The sequence below is a fragment of the Cynocephalus volans genome, chromosome 10 (assembly GCF_027409185.1).
Source record: "Cynocephalus volans isolate mCynVol1 chromosome 10, mCynVol1.pri, whole genome shotgun sequence".
Lineage (NCBI taxonomy): Eukaryota > Metazoa > Chordata > Mammalia > Dermoptera > Cynocephalidae > Cynocephalus > Cynocephalus volans.
In genome coordinates, this window is record NC_084469.1 from 114,100,212 (window position 1) to 114,121,514 (window position 21,303).

At 44.9% G+C, this 21,303-nt stretch overlaps 1 protein-coding gene across 7 annotated transcripts in view; it reads left to right on the plus strand.

Moving 5' to 3' along the window:
• Window positions 1-21,303, plus strand: part of KLHDC4 (kelch domain containing 4) — a 64,320-nt gene that overhangs the window by 17,821 nt on the left and 25,196 nt on the right. For 3 of the 7 annotated variants that reach the window (XM_063111516.1, XM_063111517.1, XM_063111519.1), the window contains 2 exons: window positions 1,338-1,474; window positions 14,617-14,709. In XM_063111516.1, coding sequence (XP_062967586.1) covers window positions 1,338-1,474; window positions 14,617-14,709 — 230 coding nt within the window. The remainder of the gene's footprint in view (window positions 1-1,337; window positions 1,475-14,616; window positions 14,710-21,303) is intronic. The other 4 variants (XM_063111522.1, XM_063111521.1, XM_063111520.1 and 1 more) reach the window with 2 other exon arrangements.

Below are 21,303 nucleotides of genomic sequence, written 5' to 3' on the forward strand. Positions count from 1 at the left end.
GTTTTGGAGGCGACAACACATCCAAACTCCGTCAGCCAGATATGTTGCAGTCCTGTGCAGCTGTGCAGGCTCTGGGTGTCCCCTCCGAAGGTATTGGTGTGAGGGGCTGGGTGCTTGGGGGCGGGTTGGCACCTGCTGCTGCTTGGTGCGTGAGCCCCTGCAGCCCTGAGCTCCCCTACAAGGAGCCCCTCGGGCTTGTTCCTCCAGCGCCTTGTCAACTCTGCTGCTTGGGTCCCTGTGGTGGGGACTGGGATGAGTCACGAGAGGAGGTTGGGTGAGCCCTGTGCCCTGTGGTTTGGTCAGGTGCTTGCGGGAGAGGCACTATCATTTCCGAGAAGATGCCGGTCCCCCTCAGCACCGTTTCTAGTCACTAACTGTAGGTCCAGCCGAGTGGTAACTGCTTTTGGAGTAGGACCGTTCACCAGGTGGCGTGTGGGGACCCTGGCGAACCTGCTGGGTGTGAGGCTGTCCTGTGAGGCTGACCTAGGTGACCCACCAGGCTGCTATTTCTCTTGCGTCCTTGTCTGCAACTGAGGAGAAGGAAGTCAAACTGGTTTTGGAGTGGAATCTGTTGAGGACGTGGGTTGGTCTGACAGTCACCCTGGCAAGAGCCCTGAGTGTCCCCCCAGCCTGCTCTGGAAGGCACAGCTTTGAGCCTGGCCATAGGCTGCTGCTCGCTCCTGCCGCAGCTGCTCCCAGCTCTTGGGGTCCAGAGAGGGAGGGACCACAGAGGGCCCATGCTCGGAGCTCCATGTGCTTCCTTCTGGCAGGCAGTGACAGCTGATGACCAATTAGGTTTGATATTACTGGGGCCCAGTGGGCCTAGTTCTCACGGCTTCCCTTCACCTCTACCGTACTGCTTAAATCTGTTAAAAATAAGCATTAATAACTTTACAGAAACATTTCATATCACTTGTTTGTTTTATCTATGAGGGTAGCTATAGGTGGGTGTGCTTAGTAGCTAGGAAGAGGGACAGCTTCATTACAGATACTTAATAAAAAGAAAACACTGTTAGAATACGTTATAACTCTTGTTAATTTTTGCAGTAACTGTTCCTTTTTGTGGGATATGATTTTGTCTAGATGTAAGTGGACATTCTTTTTCCAACCTAGGAATACATGCAAGTTTATTACATTTTTGACAGAGGACAGTGTGCCCAATGCGGGTTTTTTAGGGAGCTTTCCCCTCTGGGGCAGGAGAAGATGATGGCTGAGTGGGGTGGATGCTGTGGGGCTCGAGCACTCTGAGTGGACAGTGCCGACACCAAGGGTCCTTGTGGGGCTGGCTGTGCTGCTGTGTTGCTGCCCGCCCTAACCTGTCACCTTTCTTTTAATAGGCTGTGGTGGTGCCTCAAGGAGGTGGACAGCTGTGGGTCTTCGGAGGGGAGTTTGCTTCTCCCGATGGAGAGCAGTTCTATCACTACAAGGACCTGTGGGTCTTGCATTTGGCCACCAGAACCTGGGAGCAAGTCAAGTAAGATGCTGGGCGAGGGACCTGGGCCCTGGGCTCAGCTCTCCTGTGCTTGCTTTCTGAGTGACAGGGTCAGATCTTTTAGAATGCCAGGGCTCAGAGGAGCCCGGGATGCAATCCTGGGATACCAGTCTTGCGGGGTGACTGGGCAGGGTGGGAAGGACTATGTTTTCTCTGGGCCCTTCATTCAGAATCCTGGGCTAGAGCTGCAGCGCCTGGCTGTGTCTAGGGCATTGCAGACAGGCCAGGCACCTGCTGCGTCTGGGCTTGCCTTCCTGTTCCTTCCCCACCAGCAGCTCTTCTGTGGTATTCTAATACACTTCTCCTCCAGGGCTGGCTTTGTGTCCCCTTGGGGGCAGCTCTGGGTTTGGAGCTGCTGAAATGAGCAGGTCCCCAGAGAGATGGGTTATTTACTGAAAGAGAGTGCTCTTCCCACGTCGAGGAGCGTAGAAATAGTGGAGTGGTGAGAGGAAGGACGGGAAAGTTTCATATTCCTCTTCAGCAAACCAGCGTGGCCTCTGCAGATACCTGATTTCTGCCTTTGTGGGAAATACTGACTCTCTGCTTGTCTGCTGCAGAGAGACAGGTGATGTGTCTGCATGCATGCTATTTAAGAGAAGACACCTAGTAGAAAGACAGACTGAAGGTAGAGCTGTGGTGTGGCCAGGGCCACCTCTGTGCTCTTAGAGCAATGAGCCGGGGTATCCTTACCTTGGTGAGACAGGCACTTGTGCTGAAAGTTCAGTCAGCACAGAACCTGTCTCAAATCGTTGGATTTCACTGGGGGGAGGAGCAACTCTCAATAGAGAATGTGCTTGGTCATTTAACAGTGAGCATTTTAGGGGTGTCGAGGCTCGCTCCACTTGGCTTTAGTCCTGGAGAGTTACACCAGTCAAGTAAAGAATCTGCCATGCTCGTGGGGGTGCAGACAACCTTAGCCGCCACTGCCTGCTGGACAGGAGGTCATAATCAAGCCACAGGAGCTGGGTGTGGCATGGTGTGGCTTCCTGCATTCCCGAGCTGTGCCTTTCACTGCCTCGTGCTTGCTCGAGAGAGATTCAGTATCTCAGTAGGGACAGCAGTCAGGAAATTTTGTTTATATTAAAAACTGATTTCATCGTGTATATGTTGAAACTGTTTTTCACCTTAATTTAAAAGTGTTTGGGCTCAGATCCTGTGATTTTTGTTTTCTCTTTTGCCTTGTTTTAATTACTCCTTTTAGAACCCACTTGTTATTTATTTGCTTGTTCATTTTTGACAAAGTGAGTCTTGATATTTTTATAGCATGTTACCAGCTTTGGTAGCTTTTGTCCGCAGTCTACTGGTGAGGTTGGTAACATCTCTGTGGAGGAAGCTCCTCCTGGGGCCGGGTCGTGATTGCAGCCCTTCTGTGGGATGTTACTGTGGTGACCCTGAGCTATTTGTGCCTTGAATGCTTTTTCATGGCCCCCGGCTTTGCCGGTTCTCTGACATGGATTGCTGGTATCTGTTCCAAGGAAATGGGTGTGTTATTGGTGCGTGGTCACTCAGGGAGCAGCCAGGGCCACGGTCTCCCCAGCAGTCGCAGATAGCAGCCCCTCCCTCACCACAGTGCACTTAACCTGTGTCCAGTGCTGGGGGCTCATGTGCTCACAGCTCACCCAAGGCCACTGTTTTCAGTCCAGGACAGCTGCTAATAAACATGCCTCATTACTCAAATACTTCTTGTAATTAAAACGGGAGAATTTTTTTGAAGGTATGCTATAGAACTGTTAAACATTTTTTATTAAAGTGACACTGCAAACATAGAATTCAGTTGCCTTTCCTATTTATTTATTTATTTTTTTAAAAAAATTATTAATTTTTTTTTTACATTCTAAGATGTTGCAGAGCAGTTGGCGGGGAGGGGAGGAGGGGAGGAGGGGATTGGGGAGGGAAGTAGGGTGGAAGGAGGTGGAGGGGGCGTGGTCGAGGACTGCTCCTGTTGGCCTCGAGTCCCGTGCATGGGCAGAGTGGCCGGGCAGCAGAAAGGGCATCTGTGTGCTTTTCTTCTTTCTGTCTGCATTGCCGTGTGTGGAGCACCTTTCTCTGGTGATGACTCCTGGTTCTGCTAGGTCTGAGTGACCGTTAACAAGAGAGGTTTGTGGGTGACATGAGCAGAGAGCCCAGCAGTGCCCTGTTCCATGGCATTTGCCTTGGGAGCCCAGGCGCCAGGCATGTTTCACAAGCAAGCCTCGTTCCCGAGGGGCACATGGCAGTGTCCGTCTGCTTGGCTAGGTGCAGCCTATTTTGAGTACAGATTTGGACATCAGGAAATTGAGGGTCTGTCCCCAGCTTTGCCTCTTATTTTGTTTGTAACGAACAGCTGAATTTCTGTGTTTCTACTGCTCAGCAAAATTCAGTTACTGCTGCTTAATATTTATGGTTATGACATGCCTTATGATTGAGGCTTTTTCAGTATTTAGGACTCTTGATGAGCCATAAAAATGTAGTAAACATTGTGCATGAGAGGGTATTTGATGGCAAATGTCCACAACTCTTTGTTGTCTCCCACCCTTTAATCGACACGGGATACTGAGTGCTGGCTCTCACAGAGCACCAGCTGCCTTGACCATCCTCCAGCCATGCCTTGCCCCTGCCCACCTGCTCCAGGTGTCATCCTGAAGGCTCTGGATGTGTGCATACCTCGGGTGCACCCCTCTCTTGCTGTTACAGTTACCTGCAGTCCTCCATGTTCAGGCCACAGGCGTATCTCAGCCAGCTTTCCTGAGCAAGACAGATAGATCTGCCTGTGTAAAATAGAAGGGTTTTTGTACGGGAAGTGACGCTGTGAGGAAGGTTAAGAGTAGTGATGGGGGAGGAAGTACCCATGGCGCAAAGCAGAGTGCATATTCAGAATGGCGTGAGGGCCTTGCCTAGCACAGCTGGTGAGAGTGCGGTGCTGACTGCACCAGGGTGCGGGGCTCTGTCCCTCTAGAATGGAGCAGGACCTCCTCTAAAGCGGCGACAAAGCTGAGTGGAGGATGTCACAGGGCAGGTGCAGCAGCAGACATGCGGAGACCAGCACTGGGTAGCGTTGGGGAGGGTGTGAGAGCTCAGTGCTGCCACTGCTCAGTGTCGCAGTGTCCGTTGCTCTGTCAGAATTTTAAACGTGCATGTCCCATGACCCCAAATTTACTTTTGGGAATGTACCCTAAAGAAGCACTCCCTCTCATTTTCTTACAAAAAACACGCACAAAAATGTATACAAAAAGACAAGATGGAGAACAGCACGTGTCTGGAGAAAAAAGCCTGTGTGTGTGCACGCATGTCTATGTGTGGGTACGCATCTGTGCACATGTCTGTGTGCGTGCATGTGTCTGCACGCATGTCTGTATGTGTGCGTACGTCTGTGTGTGGTGTGTGTGCATGAGTACATGCATGCACTCACTTGCAAAGTGGGGTAGAGAACCTGGCAGGTGCACTTGTACACAGGAAAGGTCTGGATTGTTCCTAGGTTTTCTTCTGGTGCATCGATCTTTTTTGTTGGTATTTGTTCTGGTTTCACTCCATTTTAATTACTGCAGCTTTGTGGTATATATTACTGGCTTAGAGCGTTTTTATAATTTACTTTTAAAAACTTCTTTTCTTTTTCATGTGCTTACTTTTTTCACAAGTTTTACTATCAGTTTTTCAAGTTCTCTTTAAAATTCCGGTGGGATTTGATTGGATTGCATTCGCTTATAGATTTCATTTAGGGAGAATTGACATCTTTAAAATCCTTGGTCTTTCCAGCCTGAAATCTTGTACACATCTCCATTGAGTTAGGTTATTTTTGTTCTTCAGGAAAGTTTAAAGTGGCCTAGAAGTGGAGTTGCCAAGTCCAAGGGCGTGTGCCTTTATAAAGCCTTTTACTTCACATCTAGTTGTTCCTCCAGAAGACATGAGTTAGTGTCACACACTTGACGTATAAAGTCTGATTCCTGTGCCCTGCTGTGCAGTTTATTGTTCTGATGTTTGTCTTTACTGTCCTTAGGATCCACCCTCTCTTCGTGACTGTGGCAGATACTAGATCACAGCCGCGGCTGCCTTGCAGAATGAGCCATTTCTTGCCTTACTTGATAGGAAGCCTGTGGTCAGCCAGCCTGAAGGGTCCATGTTTCTGTTTTGGGCCTTACAGAAGAGAGGCAGGTTTTCCCGGCAGAGCACATGGCACAGTGGCCTGCAGAACTGCTGCTTGGAGACACGAGCACTGAGTAGTAGCTCTCAAATGCACATGCCCCACGTCGCACCTGGGGAGTACAGGAGAACATGTGTTCCTGCCCTCCACACCCCAGCATCAACCCAGTTCAGGGCAAGCTTAAAATGGGGTACAGGGAACTGCATATTTTGCATTAACCTTTCCCCACGCCCTTGCTGCAATCTTAATCCAAGGGCCCTGGACCACAGGTGGAGTCCTCGGTTCTGATGTGGTCGGTTGGCCTCTGTGACTGGTGGACCGCATGCTTATTTTGAATGCTGTTCCATTGATGTGAAAATTTCTAACTGCTCCCTTTTAAGAAGTAAGAAAATTCAAGTAAAATGCCTTTTAGATCCTTAATAGTTAAAATAGTGTAGGTATTGCTTTTATAATTTACTAATGATTCCAAAATGAAACCTAGATGGTTTTTTGGCAAGGCTTGCTTTAAGGAGCGTCATGCGGACTTAATTGATGTGGCCTAGTATAACCATGGAAAGTGTAGGTGGACTGATGATTGAAGTTGGTCTGTCAATCTCATGGCTAGGTTACAGCATGTGTGATTTGGACTTAGAGTGGCCGCTGCTTGTAATTGGACTTGGTTATTGATGCTCCGACATAATGGCCACTGTCGAGAGGGGACCACTAGTGACAGGTTTTCCTCTGTGATTTTTTTTTTAATTGATCTGAAGGAAAAAGTAAGGAGATGTAGCCAAAATGAAGACTGATTTTGCCACTTATGGGGAAGACTGCCAGCTAGGCCCCGTGGCCAAGCACTGGTGCCACCAGAAGCGTGTGTGTGAGACAGTACGCCTTGTTCCCGGGACCCGGCCCTGCCCTGTGTGTCCGTTTCTCCAGTGACTGTTTCTCACTGCTGAGGGGGTTAGTGTCCCAGTTGAGGGCTGAGGTTGAGGGAGGTTAAGCATTGGTGAAGGCAGACAGAGGCTGAGTGCAGTCGACACCTGCATTGCTTACTGAGCCCTCTCTTGGCTTATAAAAAGGTTTATCTTGTAGGAAGGTTGGATGGATTCCCTTCCGTCACCTGGTCATTTTTAGCATATAGAATACATATTTTTTCAGTGCTGATATTCTGACTCAAGTGAGGTTTCTACGTGTAAAGCAAGTGCATCCAGCCCATCCTTGCATGCACTGGTCTCCACAGCAACAAAAGGCTGGATATGCTGTGTAGCATTTAGAAAAGAACCGTCCTTCTGAGGTCTGAGGTCAGGCTAGGTGCTCACGTGAGATACCTGGAGGGAGTGGTGGTGGGTGTGCACTGGGCGCTGAGTTTGACATGGAGACGATCACATAGGCCCTGAGTCACACTGGCCCTGGCCTTGTCCCACCGCCAGTGGTCAAGTGCCTGTAACAGGACCAGATACAGCCATCAACACCCAGCACCCGGAAGTGCCCAGTAGGCTGGAGTGATCCCAGGGGGACCAGATGCCTGTATGATTTTTGTGAAAGTGTTTGTCTAAAAGTAAATTTTAATAAAGTAAAATATATATAAAGAAAAGTACACAGTCATATGCCACTCAGTGAATTTTACAAAGTAAATGCACCTGTGTCCTCAGATCTAGAGAGCATTATCAGCCTCCCAGAAGCTCCTGTGCCCCTCACACCCACTCCCCACCCCTACACGTGGTTCCATTTTGCTTGGTTTTAAACATCATTTAAAAGGACACTTACAGAGTGTGCTTTCTTTTCTGGCTTTTTCACTGAGTGTTATTGTGAGAGACTTGTCCGTGTCCCTTGTGATAGTGTGCTCATTTGTTGTATAATCTTCCATTGTCTAAGCGTGTCACTGTGCATTTGACTATTGGTGGGCTCCAGAAAGCCATCAGCCGGGGATACTGCAATTGGCGCTGCTGTCAGTGTTCTTTTTTGTGGCTCACAATGAACACGTGTGTGTTCCCGTCAGGTGTACACCCAAGAGTGGAATAAGGCTATAGGGCCACAAGGTTAGTGCCTGTTAAGCTTTAGCACACGTGGTAAACCATTGTCCACGCTGGTGGTGCTGGTGGCCGTAACTGCAAGGCCACTCCCTCTGGGCCAGCATTTGGTGTTTTCAGTCTCTGCTTTTCGCCGTTTTGGTGGATGTTTTGTAGCATGTTTGATGACAGATGGACACTTAGTAGTAGTCTTTCCTTGCCTTCTCCATTCTAGCAACGGAGACTTCTACTGGACATGATAAAGGTTTGAAAATGAGAGGAAAAATAGTAGCATTGCTGATGTCCAGAAGACCAAAGCTGAGATGAAGTGCTGGCATCGGCCCCTTGTCTGACACTGGACAAGGGTGACCAGCATTAACAGCAGTTTCAAGAGCTCCTTCAGTCTCTGTCGTGAGTGGGAGGTGCCTGCAAAACTGCCCTGGCTGAAAAACAAGTCCTGATTTTGCAACACAGATTCTGTGTACAAAGAGTGGTTTTTATTTTTATTTGTGCATGTTGTAGATGTTTGTGCACTCAGGTAAGTGTGCAGGAGGTTAGACTCCAAAAGCAGGACCTGGCACTCACAGCGCAGCAGCCTTCACAGTGTTAAATGGTGGAGGATGTGGATCAGGGTGGGAAGAGAAAAGAGATGGAGAGAATCACCTTTTCCCTCCCATTGAAACAAATAAGTGGCTGATGAGTGAAGGTACCCTGTGATTATTAGCAAAATCAAACAGGAAATCATGAAACATTAGAAAGGCTAGCATCTGGTATTTGCAAAGATCTTTCCTTTGACAAAAATAGGTGTGTCAATGACGGTCTGATCAGAAAACTTGAGGGAGAGTGGTCACACCTGTGGGGGCGGGGATGTGGGGGGCAGCGAGAAGCCACATGCCCACTGCTGGATTGTGGCTGGAGGGAGGGGTGGTGTTGCTCAACCGGGCTCTAGGGTCTCCCAACTGCAGGCTGTGCTCCTGACAGGCCCCCGGAGGCAGGGGTCTCTTCACTCTTCCTCCCGCACCCCCCTGCCTCCCACTCTGATGCTTCTCACTCTGGGTAGGGGCTCTGTGTGATAGAGAGCTGAGCCGTGCAGGAGGAGGCCCCATGGGAGAGGCATTGCTATGTGACAGAGCATGTGAAATGCTTTTAAAGTGGCCAGTTTGAATTGTTAAAGTTTGGGTTGTTATTGTTCCCACTTTTCTGCTCTTGCAGAGAATGTTGCTATGAACGTTCACAGACAACTAATACATTTTTATATGTGTTGAAGCCCTTAGTAGATGATCAGCCTGCCACTCTTAAAAGCCAGCATTTCTAAAGGCAAGCTGCGCTGTCCTTCCCTGCCCCTGGAGGAGGTGTGGTTGGGGATGGGGACAGGGACGAAGCCTCTGGCAGCCCTTCTGCATTTTCTTCTGAACTGGAGCCACTGTGAGTGCTCATCTGTGGCTCGCAGACCATGATGGGGAGGCCGGCAACCACAAAGCCCCACCTGAAGGGTGTTTTATGACAGCCCTTTCAAGGTGTGATTCACATACCATACAATCACCCTTTCAAAGTGTGTAATTCAGTATTTTTAGCACATTCACAGAGTTGTGCAACTAGTACTGCTACCTAAACTTAGAGCGTTTCCATCCCCCAAAAAAGGAGTCACCTGAGATTCCTCCTTCCTCCCAGTCCCTGCTTTCTATCTCTGTGGATTTGCCTGTTCTAGATATTTCCTATAAGTGGGATCGTACAGTATTTGCCCTTTGTGTCTGTTTTCTCTCACTTAGCGTAATGTTTTTGAGGTTCACCCGTGTTGTAGCATGTAGCAGTGCTCTTGTCTTGTTTATGGCCGAATGATACGGCATTGTATGGATAGACCACATTTTAATTATCTACTCTTCTGTTAATGAACATTTGAGTTTCCCCTTTTCTGCTATTGCAAGTAGTGTTGCTGTGAACATTCACATACAACTGACATTTTTATATGCATCAAAGCACTTAGGCGGTCAGTTAAAATTGACCGAAAGAATTGTTGAGTGAAAGAATATAAATGTGTGTGCTGTTTTCTCCTAACTTGAGAAAGGAGCCATCACTTGGTCCTTAGCTAAACCATTTAATGTATGTGTCTTGAAGGTGTGTCCAAGTGAAAGCATCATCCTAGAAGAGACGAATCATTAGCTGACCATTTGGAGTTGTTTTCGTGGTCCTGCTATGAAGGGCGGTCGCAGGTTAGCTGAAGTTAGACAGTGCCTCACAGGCATCAGTCACAGGATCTTAGGTGTGCAGCCCCTGGTGTGGGTGGGGACACTTCTGCTTTGCAGTTGGGTTTCAGTCTCTTCCTTTTCTGGGAGCTAGTTGGGTCAGGTGGGCTGAGGGTTCTGTGGACTCCACAGCAATGCAGGTTTTGTGAACAAGAAAGCAGCAGCTCCTAGTGAAGGCAAAACACCTCGCTGTGAAGGAACATCGGGGTGTGGGGGCTCCCCGTTGTATGGTTTGCTGAGTGATGATTACTTTGATGTGCTTGTGTATAAGGAGGGAGGTAGAACAGACTTACACAAGTTGTGAGACTAACGTGTGGAAGAACCGGCAGGATACGGAGAAGGATGTGTCACATGCACAAGGAGCAGCAGGGTAGGTGGACAGTGTTTGACCCATAGTTTTCATTTGTCCTAAGGCCTCTGATTTCCTTTGGTACAATTTAGTGTCTTAATCAGAGATTAGAAGCCAGACCACCTTGGTTTAAAGGCTGGCTCACCACAGACTGGCTTGGTGGAGTTCTTGTAAGTTTTGATATTCTCATCTGCACCTTTCTGACCTCTCATCATGAGGTCAGAAAAAAGACATCTGCACCATGAGGTTGTTGAGGAATAAATGACATAAAAAGACTGTGCCTAGTGCAGATAAACATTCCACAAATGGTAGTTTTGCTATTAATAGGAATAGTAAAATAAAGCAAGGACAGACAGTTTTAAAGGCTATGCGAGTTCTAGAGACTGCTACTAATTATGCTATGCAGTGTGATTAAATACCCTATACTTACTAAGCCCAAAACCTGTCGTTTGATGGATTGGATACTTGGAAAAGTAGGGCCAAGTTCCAGGGCCGTTCTTGAAATGAAAGGGAAATGCTCTTGCGCATGGTTCTGCTTGGGTCCGTTGTAGCCACTCTTGGAGGAGAGAGCTTTTCTGTTGTGAGGATGAGCTTCAAGGACAAGTTCCCCGTCAGCCTGTGTGACTTTGAATCTCAGGAATTATGACAGAAGCTGCTGCTCTCCTCAGACTCGGGCTGCCTGCAGTGGCAGTGGCACTATGTTATACAATTTTCTAAATAACTCAGGGGAGCATTGTGTGCTGAGTGCTTAACTCTCCATTTGTGCCCTAAGCCTGTGGAGTTGTTTGATGCCTATAGGTTTTCTGTAAATGTCACCGCAACAGACCATTAGAGGGGCTGGTGACACTGGCCGGCAGCTTGCCCTGCTGGAACGCCACTCTGCACACAGCTCAAATGGCTCCCATGACACTATGTGCATATTTTTGTGTCATGTATAGACTTCTGGATGAGTAGGACATGTTAATTTTTTAAGACTCCATACCTAGGAGTGACGGCAGTTGAAAAGCATGTGGGAGATTCAAATAGAAACAGACTTTTTTTGGTGGCTTTATTTTTTCTAAAGGGAGATGTGGCATCTTTTTATAGAAAAATTTTCCCTTTTTAGTTACAAAACACAGTGGTACTTGGCTGCTGCCACAAAAGTTGAGTCCTCCGTGCCTGTCTCAGCCAGAAGATGAAACCCCCAGAGGTTTCCTGCACGTGAAGCTGACTGAAGGCCTTGGCCTGGAGCATCCAGGGCCCTGGCAGTCACTGCAGACCACACAGCTTGCTTGCTGGCACTGTGTCGTGGTCACTGGACATCGGGTTCAGTTGCAGGAGTAACGCTGCCAGCACTTGGTCCCCTCCATCTCTTTTTTGAAGTACCTTTGTAGACTCGGGTGTACACGTCCAGTTTAGGTGTTGAAGGAAATCTGTTCCCCAGATTGTTCTTATAAAGTAATATATCAGGAAATTTCTCAGAAGGGGGCTTGCTTCCTGCCAGCATGTGTGGCATTCTCCTCACTCAGATCCTCTGGCGTGCAGCTTTTGCATCACATGTCCCTGTACCCTGGGCCCCTGTGTGGCGGTGTGCGGGTGTCATGCAGGCTGCCTGACTGCAGAGAGGGCCACTGCTGCCATGAGGAGGGCACAGGTGAGAGCAGAGCCACAGTCTGACATGGCCAGAGGGCCCCCATGACCCCATGAACCTGCCAGGGTGTTGTCCCGCATGCTCCAGACCCTCTTTTTTGAGCCTTGTCACAACAGTGGGTATCTTCACCATGAATTTGGGCAAGAAAATGAATGTGCCCACTAAATTTGTAGGTGATGCACAGTGAGGAGGGAGAGCAAGTGAATTGGTTGACAGATTCAGCATCCAGAATTGTCTTCATGGCCAAAGCTGGCGAGACGGGAGTTAAATGGAACATGTGCCTGTTAGAGTGCATTAAACATAGGATGGGGGAGACGTGGCTAGAAAGCTGCCCTTGGGGGCTGGCTGGTTGGCTCAGTTGGTTAGAGTGTGGTGTTATAACTCCAAGGTCAAGGGTTCGGATCCCTGCACTGGCCACCCACTGTAATAAAATAAAATAAAATAAAATAAAATAAAGTGCCCTTGCTAGTAGAAGAGAGGAATGTAGTCCTCCATCACCCAGTCGGCATTAGTATGTGGTGAGGCTCCTGAAGGCCTAACGCTCAAGGTTGGGTTGATAGAGCACGGTCTGGAAAGGTATGCTTGCTTCCTGCTGACTCCATGGACAGGGTGGTGCTCATTTTGAGTGATGTATTAAAAGGAACACTGGTAAAGCAGAGGGCATTAGAGGCCAGAGGCCAGCAAGATCCAGCATTTGAAGAGAGGTGAGAGAACAGAATTGGTTCTGGGGTGGAATGGGGAAGGGCCTGGGCAGCCATGCTAGTGACATGCGGTGAGTCATTCATCTGAAGTTTGGTAAAGGGTAGACATTTGGGTTAGATATCTTCATTTTAATTTTGAGATTCTGTGTGTTGATATATTTTTTAGGGCACCTGCAATTTGTGGGATTTTATATATAACCCTGAGAATGAGTTTTGGGGAAAGCTATATAGCCACTAAAACAAATGGAGAAATAATGTTATATAAATAGGTACTGAACTATGTGATTGAGGTTGTAACCATCCTTTGCAACCTGGAGTTGTTGAGGTCCTTGTGGGGGATGAGGGGGTGGTACACAGAGGAACCCAGGAGGAACTGGTCCCCGAGAAGGCGATGTTGAGGCTTGTCGTCAGTGAGAATCTCAGAGCGTGTCTGCTCTCATTAAGGCCCTGCCCTGGTGGTCAGTGTTTTCTAGGAGGTATCCCGGCCAGTCCCAGCACACGCCACCGTGCAGGCCATGTGGTAGCCCGCAGCTGTGCCTGGTGCCCCACATGCCTGCAACAGGTGGATCCTTACCTGAGAGCTCCCTGGCACCTGGTGTCCAGCCTGCCTCTCCCTCCCCGCGCCCTATAGCGTCCTGTTGTTCCTCTCTCTGGTTATGAAAATAACACATGTTCACTGGAGAAAACTTGGGGAGTGCAGGAAAGAATAAAGACAGTGATGAAACCACTCAAAACTCCCAGTTTAAAATCTTATGTAATAATTTGCTTTGTAACCTGCCATGTCAGTTACTGTTTTATGAGCATTCTTCCTTCACAGTGATGTCTCAAAAGAAAATCTATTTTATCCTTATCAAATTGATAGAATAAAATTGTGTGTCTGCTTTTAATTGCAATTCTTTGGTCATTGAGGAAGTTGATTATGTTTTGTTTCCATTCTGTGTCTATATTCTTAAGGTTTTAAATTTGCTTTTTCTATTTTTTTATTGCTGTGTACTTTTCTATTGGTTTTAATGAGGTATATTTACAATAACAGGCAGACCTCTTGGGTGTGAGTTGGAGGGTTTCAGCAGACACACCCCCACTGTGTGCTGTCACGCCCTTCCCAGCCGCTAGCCCAGGCAGCTGTGCCATCAGAGGGACAGATTAATCTCACCTTTTTCCAAATCTCATGTGAGTAAAATCACACGGTAGCAGGTTCTGTTCAGCATGATGTTTTGAGGGTTCATCCATACTGTTCTGTGTATCAGTAGACGGCTCCTTTTTGTTGCTCAGAAGTGCTCCATTGTGTGGATGCACACAATTTATCATTCATCCACTGGAGGCCATCTCTGCTACTTCCAGTTCTTGACAGTTATGATCAAAGCTTCTGTGAACAGGTATACACACAGAGACAGGTATTTGTGTGGACCTGTGCTTTCCTTTCTCTTGAGAATCTGCTGTGAGACTGCTGGGGTGTGTGCTGAGGATGTGTCACATGGTGCGGAACTGTCTGCTGTGGTGGTGTGGGGGCCCCAGCTGCCACATCTTCATGCACTCCCGTGGGGATGGGAGGAACTCACTGTGGCTTTAGTCTGTATTTGCCTGGCCACAGATGATGTTGAGCATCTTTGCATGTTTTTATTGGCCATTTTTTACATCCCCCCCCCCCCCCCCATTTTTATTTCTTGTGAACTTTCTCTTCAGATCTTTTGCCCATATTTTTATCGGGTTGTTCATCTTACTACTAAGATAGAATTCTTTACATGTTCTGGATACAGGTCATTTATCAGTTGTATGTTTGAAAATATTTTGCCCAGTGTGTTGCTTCCCTATTCATCTTTTAATGGTATATTTTGAAGTTTTTTTATTTTGATAGAGTCCACTTTAGTATGTTCTACCTAAGAAATTCACATCTACTCCAAGGTCATGGGGATTCTCCTGTTTTATAGTAGCCAGCTAGACCATTATCAGAATGGTTTTGGTAGTTCATGGATCAAATCAGATGGTACTCAGTAAATGCTCGCAAAACAGAAATCAGTGTGAAAATTGGTCTTTTTTTCCCCATCAACCAGAAATTAAGCAAGTTCTTAGATTTTTTTCATTTTTTTCCGTTTCAGATCAACAGGGGGTCCTTCAGGTCGGAGTGGACATCGCATGGTAGCCTGGAAGAGACAGTTAATACTTTTTGGTGGCTTCCATGAGAGTAAAAGGTTGGTACTAATAGCAGAAAAATCTTTCCTGAAGCATTAAGGGGTGGACTTTTTATGGGAAGACCATTCTGAATATGTGTGGAAAATGCTGCCTGTCCTCTCAAGTCAGGGCCAGGTTTCTGGGCATGAGGCTCAGGCGGCCACACAGGAGGCCCTGCGCTTGGTTTAGTGCCGTGCTGCCGCCAACTTGAAAGTCTCAATCATTGTTGAGCAAGGGGCACCATGTCCTACCTGCCCTGCAAATGATGTGGCGGGTCTTGTCTAATGTAGGATTCTCAAACTGTACCCTGCTTGACAGTACTCCAGTGGGCTTCTTAAAACTGACTGCCCGGCTCTGACTCAGTAGGCGTGGAGCAGGCCCAAGAGCCTGCCTTTCCAACAAGCCCCCAGTGACGCTAACACTGCAGCCAAGGGACTTGACTTTGAGAACCACTGGTCTGCCATGATTTAAAAATTCCCCTGCTGGGGACATGATGATGGCCACATTCTGCAGTGATGCATTAAGAGGAGGTCTCCAGCTCTCTTTTTATTTCATGTTTACATTTGTACAGCTGGAGTGGATTCCCAGGGCAAGCTGGCAGTTTCTCTGGTTGTTTTGAGCCTGTCGTCTGTGAAAGTGCCTTTTTACACTTTCTTAATTCAGTCCAGAAAAGCAAGACATCGGTGAACAGGTTATGATGACTGACACCTCATAAAGCAGTAGCATTCTGGGTGAAAGGTCTTGGGCTGTCAGGACCCTGGTGAAGGCCATCTCTAAAGTGCTTTTTTCTGACCATGTATGGTGTCAAGGAAGACGGCTCCCCTTCTCTCTGTTGTACCCGGTTCTGTGCTCTCCCTTTTCACTCCTAGTCCTTTTAAAAACAACGTAGTAATCAGTTTATTAACTGTGATAGCACTGTTCACTTTTCTATTCCATTATGAATCCATTTGCACAGATTTTTTTCTGATAGTTCTTGGTTCATGAAAATAAATCCTTGCATGTGTGTGTGAAGAAGGCAGCTCTGGGTGAGTTAGCGGGTGAGTGTGGCAATTTCCCCACCCCTGCTCCCCATCACGGGCCAGGGCATTGTGGTGCAGATTTGGCTCTGTTAAGGTTTCAGCTTTTCTTCACAAAAACGGAATATTTTCATTAATCGTATTACTTGGGAAAAAGGGGTCTAAATTCTTAAATGCTTTTCAAGGGGGAAAAGTTGAGAATAATTCAAATTAAATAAGGAATGATTTTATATCCTTGAGGGTGTTACTTGGGTGTAACAGTTGCTTTAAAAGTTGGTGTCTTGTACAGTATGCCAAGTGTTTATACACATGTTCTCTTAAAGACCAAGCCATTGGTAGGCAGGTGGTCATCTCAAAGAGAGAAAGCTAGGGTAACTCAAATGCAGCAGAACTTGTCCTAGCGAAAGGTGATGGTTGGCCACTTCCCACTCTGCCTGGCTCTGCCCCACATACTTCCATCCTTCCATCCTTCCATCACCAGGCGTTTGGTTGCTTGTCTTGTCAGTGTTTGGAGAAGAGAGCCTGGGCCATTTAAAAAATTTATACATGAGACAGTGTCATCTATATTCATTAAAAAAATTTTTTTTAAAACAAGCAATTGTCAAAATTCAGACTCGGGGTCTCATGCATTTGTCAGTGCATTAATTCAGCACCTACTGTGTGCAGGACAGTGAGATCAGCACAGCCTTTTCTCCTTTGAACTTCCTGGTGATAAATTAAATCAAGGGCTGGCTGGATGGATACTCAGTTGGTTAGAGCATGATTCTGATAAATCAAGTTTTAAAGTAATTTTAACTTGTAACCATTTTAAAATCAGACTTTTTTCAAAGCTATTATCTAATATCTTGCTTAAACTTAGTATTTATGAAGTATTTCAAACATACAGAAAAAATGAAGATACTAGAATAGATATTTGTGTAGTCACCATCCGTATTAAACAAATGAGTTTGACTTTTTTGTTTGTTTCTTTGTTTGTTTAATTTTATTTTGTCGATATACATTGTGGCTGATTATTGTTGCCCATCACAAAAACCTCCCTTCCTCCTCCCTCCCCTCCCCCCCACCGATGTCCCCTCTGTTTGCTTGTCGTGTCAACTTCAAGTAATTGTGGTTGATATATCTTCTTCCCCCCGGGTTTTTTTTTTTTTTTTGTGTGTGTGTGTGTGTGTGTGTGTGTGTGTGTGTGTGTGTGTGTGTGTGTGTGTGTGTGTGTGAATTTATATATTAATTTTTAGCTCCCACCAATAAGTGAGAACATGTGGTATTTCTCTTTCTGTGCCTGACTTGTTTCACTTAATATAATTCTCTCAAGGTCCATGCATGTTGCAAATGGCAGTATTTCATTCGTTTTTATAGCTGAGTAGTATTCCATTGTGTAGATGTACCACATTTTCCGTATCCACTCATCCGATGATGGACATTTGGGCTGGTTCCAATTCTTGACTATTGTAAAGAGTGCTGCGATGAACATTGGAGAACAGGTATACCTTCGACTGGATCAGTGGGATAGCTGGGTCGTATGGTAGATCTATCTGCAATTGTTTGAGGAACCTCGATACCATTTTCCATAGAGGCTGCACCATTTTGCAGTCCCACCAACAATGTATGAGAGTTCCTTTTTCTCTGCAACCTCGCCAGCACTTATCGTTCAGAGTCTTTTGGATTTTAGCCATCCCAACTGGCGTTAGATGGTATCTCAGTGTGGTTTTGATTTGCATTTCCCGGATGCTGAGTGATGTTGAGCATTTTTTCATATGTCTGTTGGCCATTTGTATATCTTCCTTAGAGAAATGCCTACTTAGCTCTTTTGCCCATTTTTTAATTGGGTTGCTTGTTTTCTTCTTGTAAAGTTGTTTGAGTTCCTTATATATTCTGGATATTAATCCTTTGTCAGATGTATATTTTGAAAATATTTTCTCCCAATCTGTTGGTTGTCTTTTAACTCTGTTAATTGTTTCTTTTGCTGTGCAGAAGCTTTTTAGTTTGATATAATCCCATTTGTTTATTTTTCCTTTGGTTGCCCGTGCTTTTGGGGTCATATTCATGAAGTCTGTGTCCAGTCCTATTTTCTGAAGTGTTTCTCCTATGTTTTCTTTAAGAAGTTTTATTGTTTCAGGGTATATATTTAAATCCTTAATCCATTTTGAGTTGATTTTAGTATATGGTGAGAGGTATGGGTCTAGTTTCATTCTCCTGCATATGGATATCCAGTTATCCCAGCACCATTTGCTGAAGAGGCAGTCCTTTCCGCAGTGAATAGGCTTGGTGCCTTTGTCAAAGATCAGATGGCAGTAAGTGTGTGGGTTGATTTCTGGATTCTCTATTCTATTCCATTGGTCAGTTTGTCTGTTTTTATGCCAGTACCATACTGTTTTGGTTATTATAGCTTTGTAGTATAGCTTAAAGTCAGGTAATGTTATGCCTCCAGCTTTATTTTTTTTGCTCATCATTGCTTTGGCTATGCGTGGTCTTTTATTCCATATAAATGTCTGGATAGTTCTTTCCATTTCTGAGAAAAATGTCTTTGGAATTTTGATGGGGATTGCATTGAATTTGTATATTACTTTGGGTAGTATGGACATTTTCACTGTGTTGATTCTTCCAATCCAAGAGCATGGGATATCTTTCCATCTTTTTGTATCCTCTCTAATTTCTCTCAGCAGTGGTTTGTAGTTCTCATGATAGAGATTTTTCACCTCCTTGGTTAACTCAATTCCTAAGTATTTTATTTTTTTGGTGGCTATTGTAAATGGGCAGGCTTTCTTGATTTCTCGTTCTGCATGTTCACTATTGGAGAAAAGAAATGCTACTGATTTTTGTGTGTTGATTTTGTATCCTGCTACTGTTCTGAAATCATTTATCAATTCCAAGAGTTTTCTTGTAGAGGTTTTAGGCTGTTCGATATATAGGATCATGTCATCTGCAAACAGGGACAGTTTGACTTCATCTTTTCCAATCTGGATGCCCTTTATTTCCTTCTCTGATTGCTCTGGCTAGTACTTCCAACACTATGCTGAATAGGAGTGGTGAGAGTGGGCATCCTTGTCTAGTTCCTGTTCTTAACAGAAAAGCTTTCAGCTTTTCCCCATTCAGGATGATATTGGCAGTGGGTTTGTCATATATGGCTTTAATTATGTTGAGATACTTTCCATCTATACCTAACTTATAGAGGGTCTTTGTCATGAATGAGTGCTGAACTTTATCAAATGCTTTTTCAGCATCTATAGAGATGATCATATGGTCCTTGTGTTTGAGTTTATTAATATGGTGTATCACATTTATTGATTTGCATATGTTGAACCAACCTTGCATCCCTGGGATGAATCCCACTTGATCGTGGTGAATAATTTTACGTATGTGTTGCTGTATTCTGTTTGCTAGTATTTTAGTGAGGATTTTTGCATCTATATTCATCAAGGATATCGGCCTGTAGTTTTCTTTTTTGGTTATATCTTTACCTGGTTTTGGTATCAGGATGATGTTTGCTTCATAGAATGAGTTTGGGAGATTTGCGTCTGTTTCAATCTTTTGGAATAGTTTGTAAAGAATCGGTGTCAATTCCTGTTTGAATGTTTGGTAAAATTCTGCTGTGAATCCATCTGGTCCTGGGCTTTTCTTTGTTGGGAGCCTTCTGATAACAGCTTCAATCTCCTTTATTGTTATTAGTCTGTTCAAATTTTTTACGTCTTTGTGGTTCAGTTTTGGGAGCTTGTGTGTGTCCAGAAATTTATCCATTTCCTCCAGATTTTCAAATTTGTTGGCGTATAGTTGTTTATAGTAGTCTCGAATGATTCCTTGTATTTCAGATGAATCAGTTGTAATATCGCCTTTTTCATTTCTAATTTTTGTTATTTGAGTCTTCTCTCTTCTTCTTTTTGTTAGCCACGCTAATGGTTTGTCAATTTTATTTATCTTTTCAAAAAAACAACTTTTTGATTCATTGATCTTTTGTATTGTTTTTTGGGTTTCAATTTCATTCAGTTCTGCTCTGATCTTAATGATTTCTTTCCGTCTGCTAACTTTAGGTTTGGATTGTTCTTGTTTTTCTAGTTCTTTAAGGTGAAGTGTTAGGTTGTTCACTTGCCATCTTTCCATTCTTCTGAGGTGAGCATTTAATGCAATAAACTTCCCCCTTAATACTGCTTTTGCAGTATCCCACAGGTTTTGGTATGATGTATCATTATTTTCATTAGTTTCAATAAATTTTTTGATTTCCTGCTTGATTTCTTCTTGGACCCATATGTCATTAAGTAAAATGCTGTTTAATTTCCATGTGTTTGTATAGTTTCCAGAGTTCCGTTTGTTATTAATTTCTAGTTTTAGTCCATTGTGGTCTGAGAAAATACATGGGACAATTCCAATTTTTTTGAATTTATTGAGACTTGATTTGTGACCTAATATGTGATCTATCCTGGAGAATGATCCATGTACTGATGAGAAGAATGAATATTCTGAGGTTGTTGGATGGAATGTTCTGTAGATATCTGCCAATTCCAATTGGTCTAGAGTCTTGTTTAGATCTTGTGTTTCTCTACTGATTCTTTGCCTAGATGATCTGTCTAATATTGACAGTGGGGTGTTCAGGTCCCCTGCGATTATGATATTAGTGTCTATTTCCTTCTTTAGGTCTAATAGAGTTTGTTTTATAAATCTGGCTGCTCCAACATTGGGTGCGTACATATTTATGATTGTTATGTCTTCTTCATGGGTCAGTCCTTTTATCATTAAGTAGTGTCCCTCATTGTCACTTTTTATGGTTTTTAGTTTAAAGTCTATTTTGTCAGATATAAGAATAGCTACTCCAGCTCGTTTTTCTTTTCTGTTTGCATGGTAAATCTTTTTCCATCCTTTCACTCTTAGTCTGTGTGAATCTTTATGGGTGAGGTGGGTCTCTTGTAGGCAGCATATAGTTGGGTCCTCCTTTTTGATCCAGTCAGCCAGTCTGTGTCTTTTGATTGGGGAATTTAAGCCTTTTACATTAAGAGTTGTTATTGGAAGGTGTTGATTTATTCCTAGCATTTTATTGGTTGTTTGGTTGTCTTAGGTGTCTTTTGTTCCTTGCTTTCTGATTTACTGTTTGGTTTCTATGTTTGTTGGTTCCTTAGGTTGTAGATAGCGTTTTTGTTCGTTTGTTTTCTCTTCATGAATGCCATTTTTATTATACTAGTGGGTTTTGATTTTTCTTGGGTTTTTATGGCAGTGGTAGTTATTTTTCAGGAACCAAACCCAGTACTCCCTTGAGGATTTCTTGTAAGGGTGGTCGTGTGGTAGTGAACTCCCGCAGTTTTTGTTTGTCTGAGAAATATACTATTTGCCCTTCATTTCGGAAGGATAGCCTTGCAGGGTAGAGTATTCTTGGCTGGCAATCCTTGTCTTTTAGTATTTTGAATATATCATTCCATTCATTTCTAGCTTTTAGGGTTTGTGATGAAAGGTCTGATGTTAGCCTGATTGGCGCTCCCTTATAGGTGATTTGACGCTTCTCTCTTGCAGCTTTTAAGATTCTCTCTTTGTCTCTGAGTTTTGCCAATTTGACTATGACATGTCTTGGAGAAGGTCTTTTTGGGTTGAATACATTTGGAGATCGTTGAGCTTCCT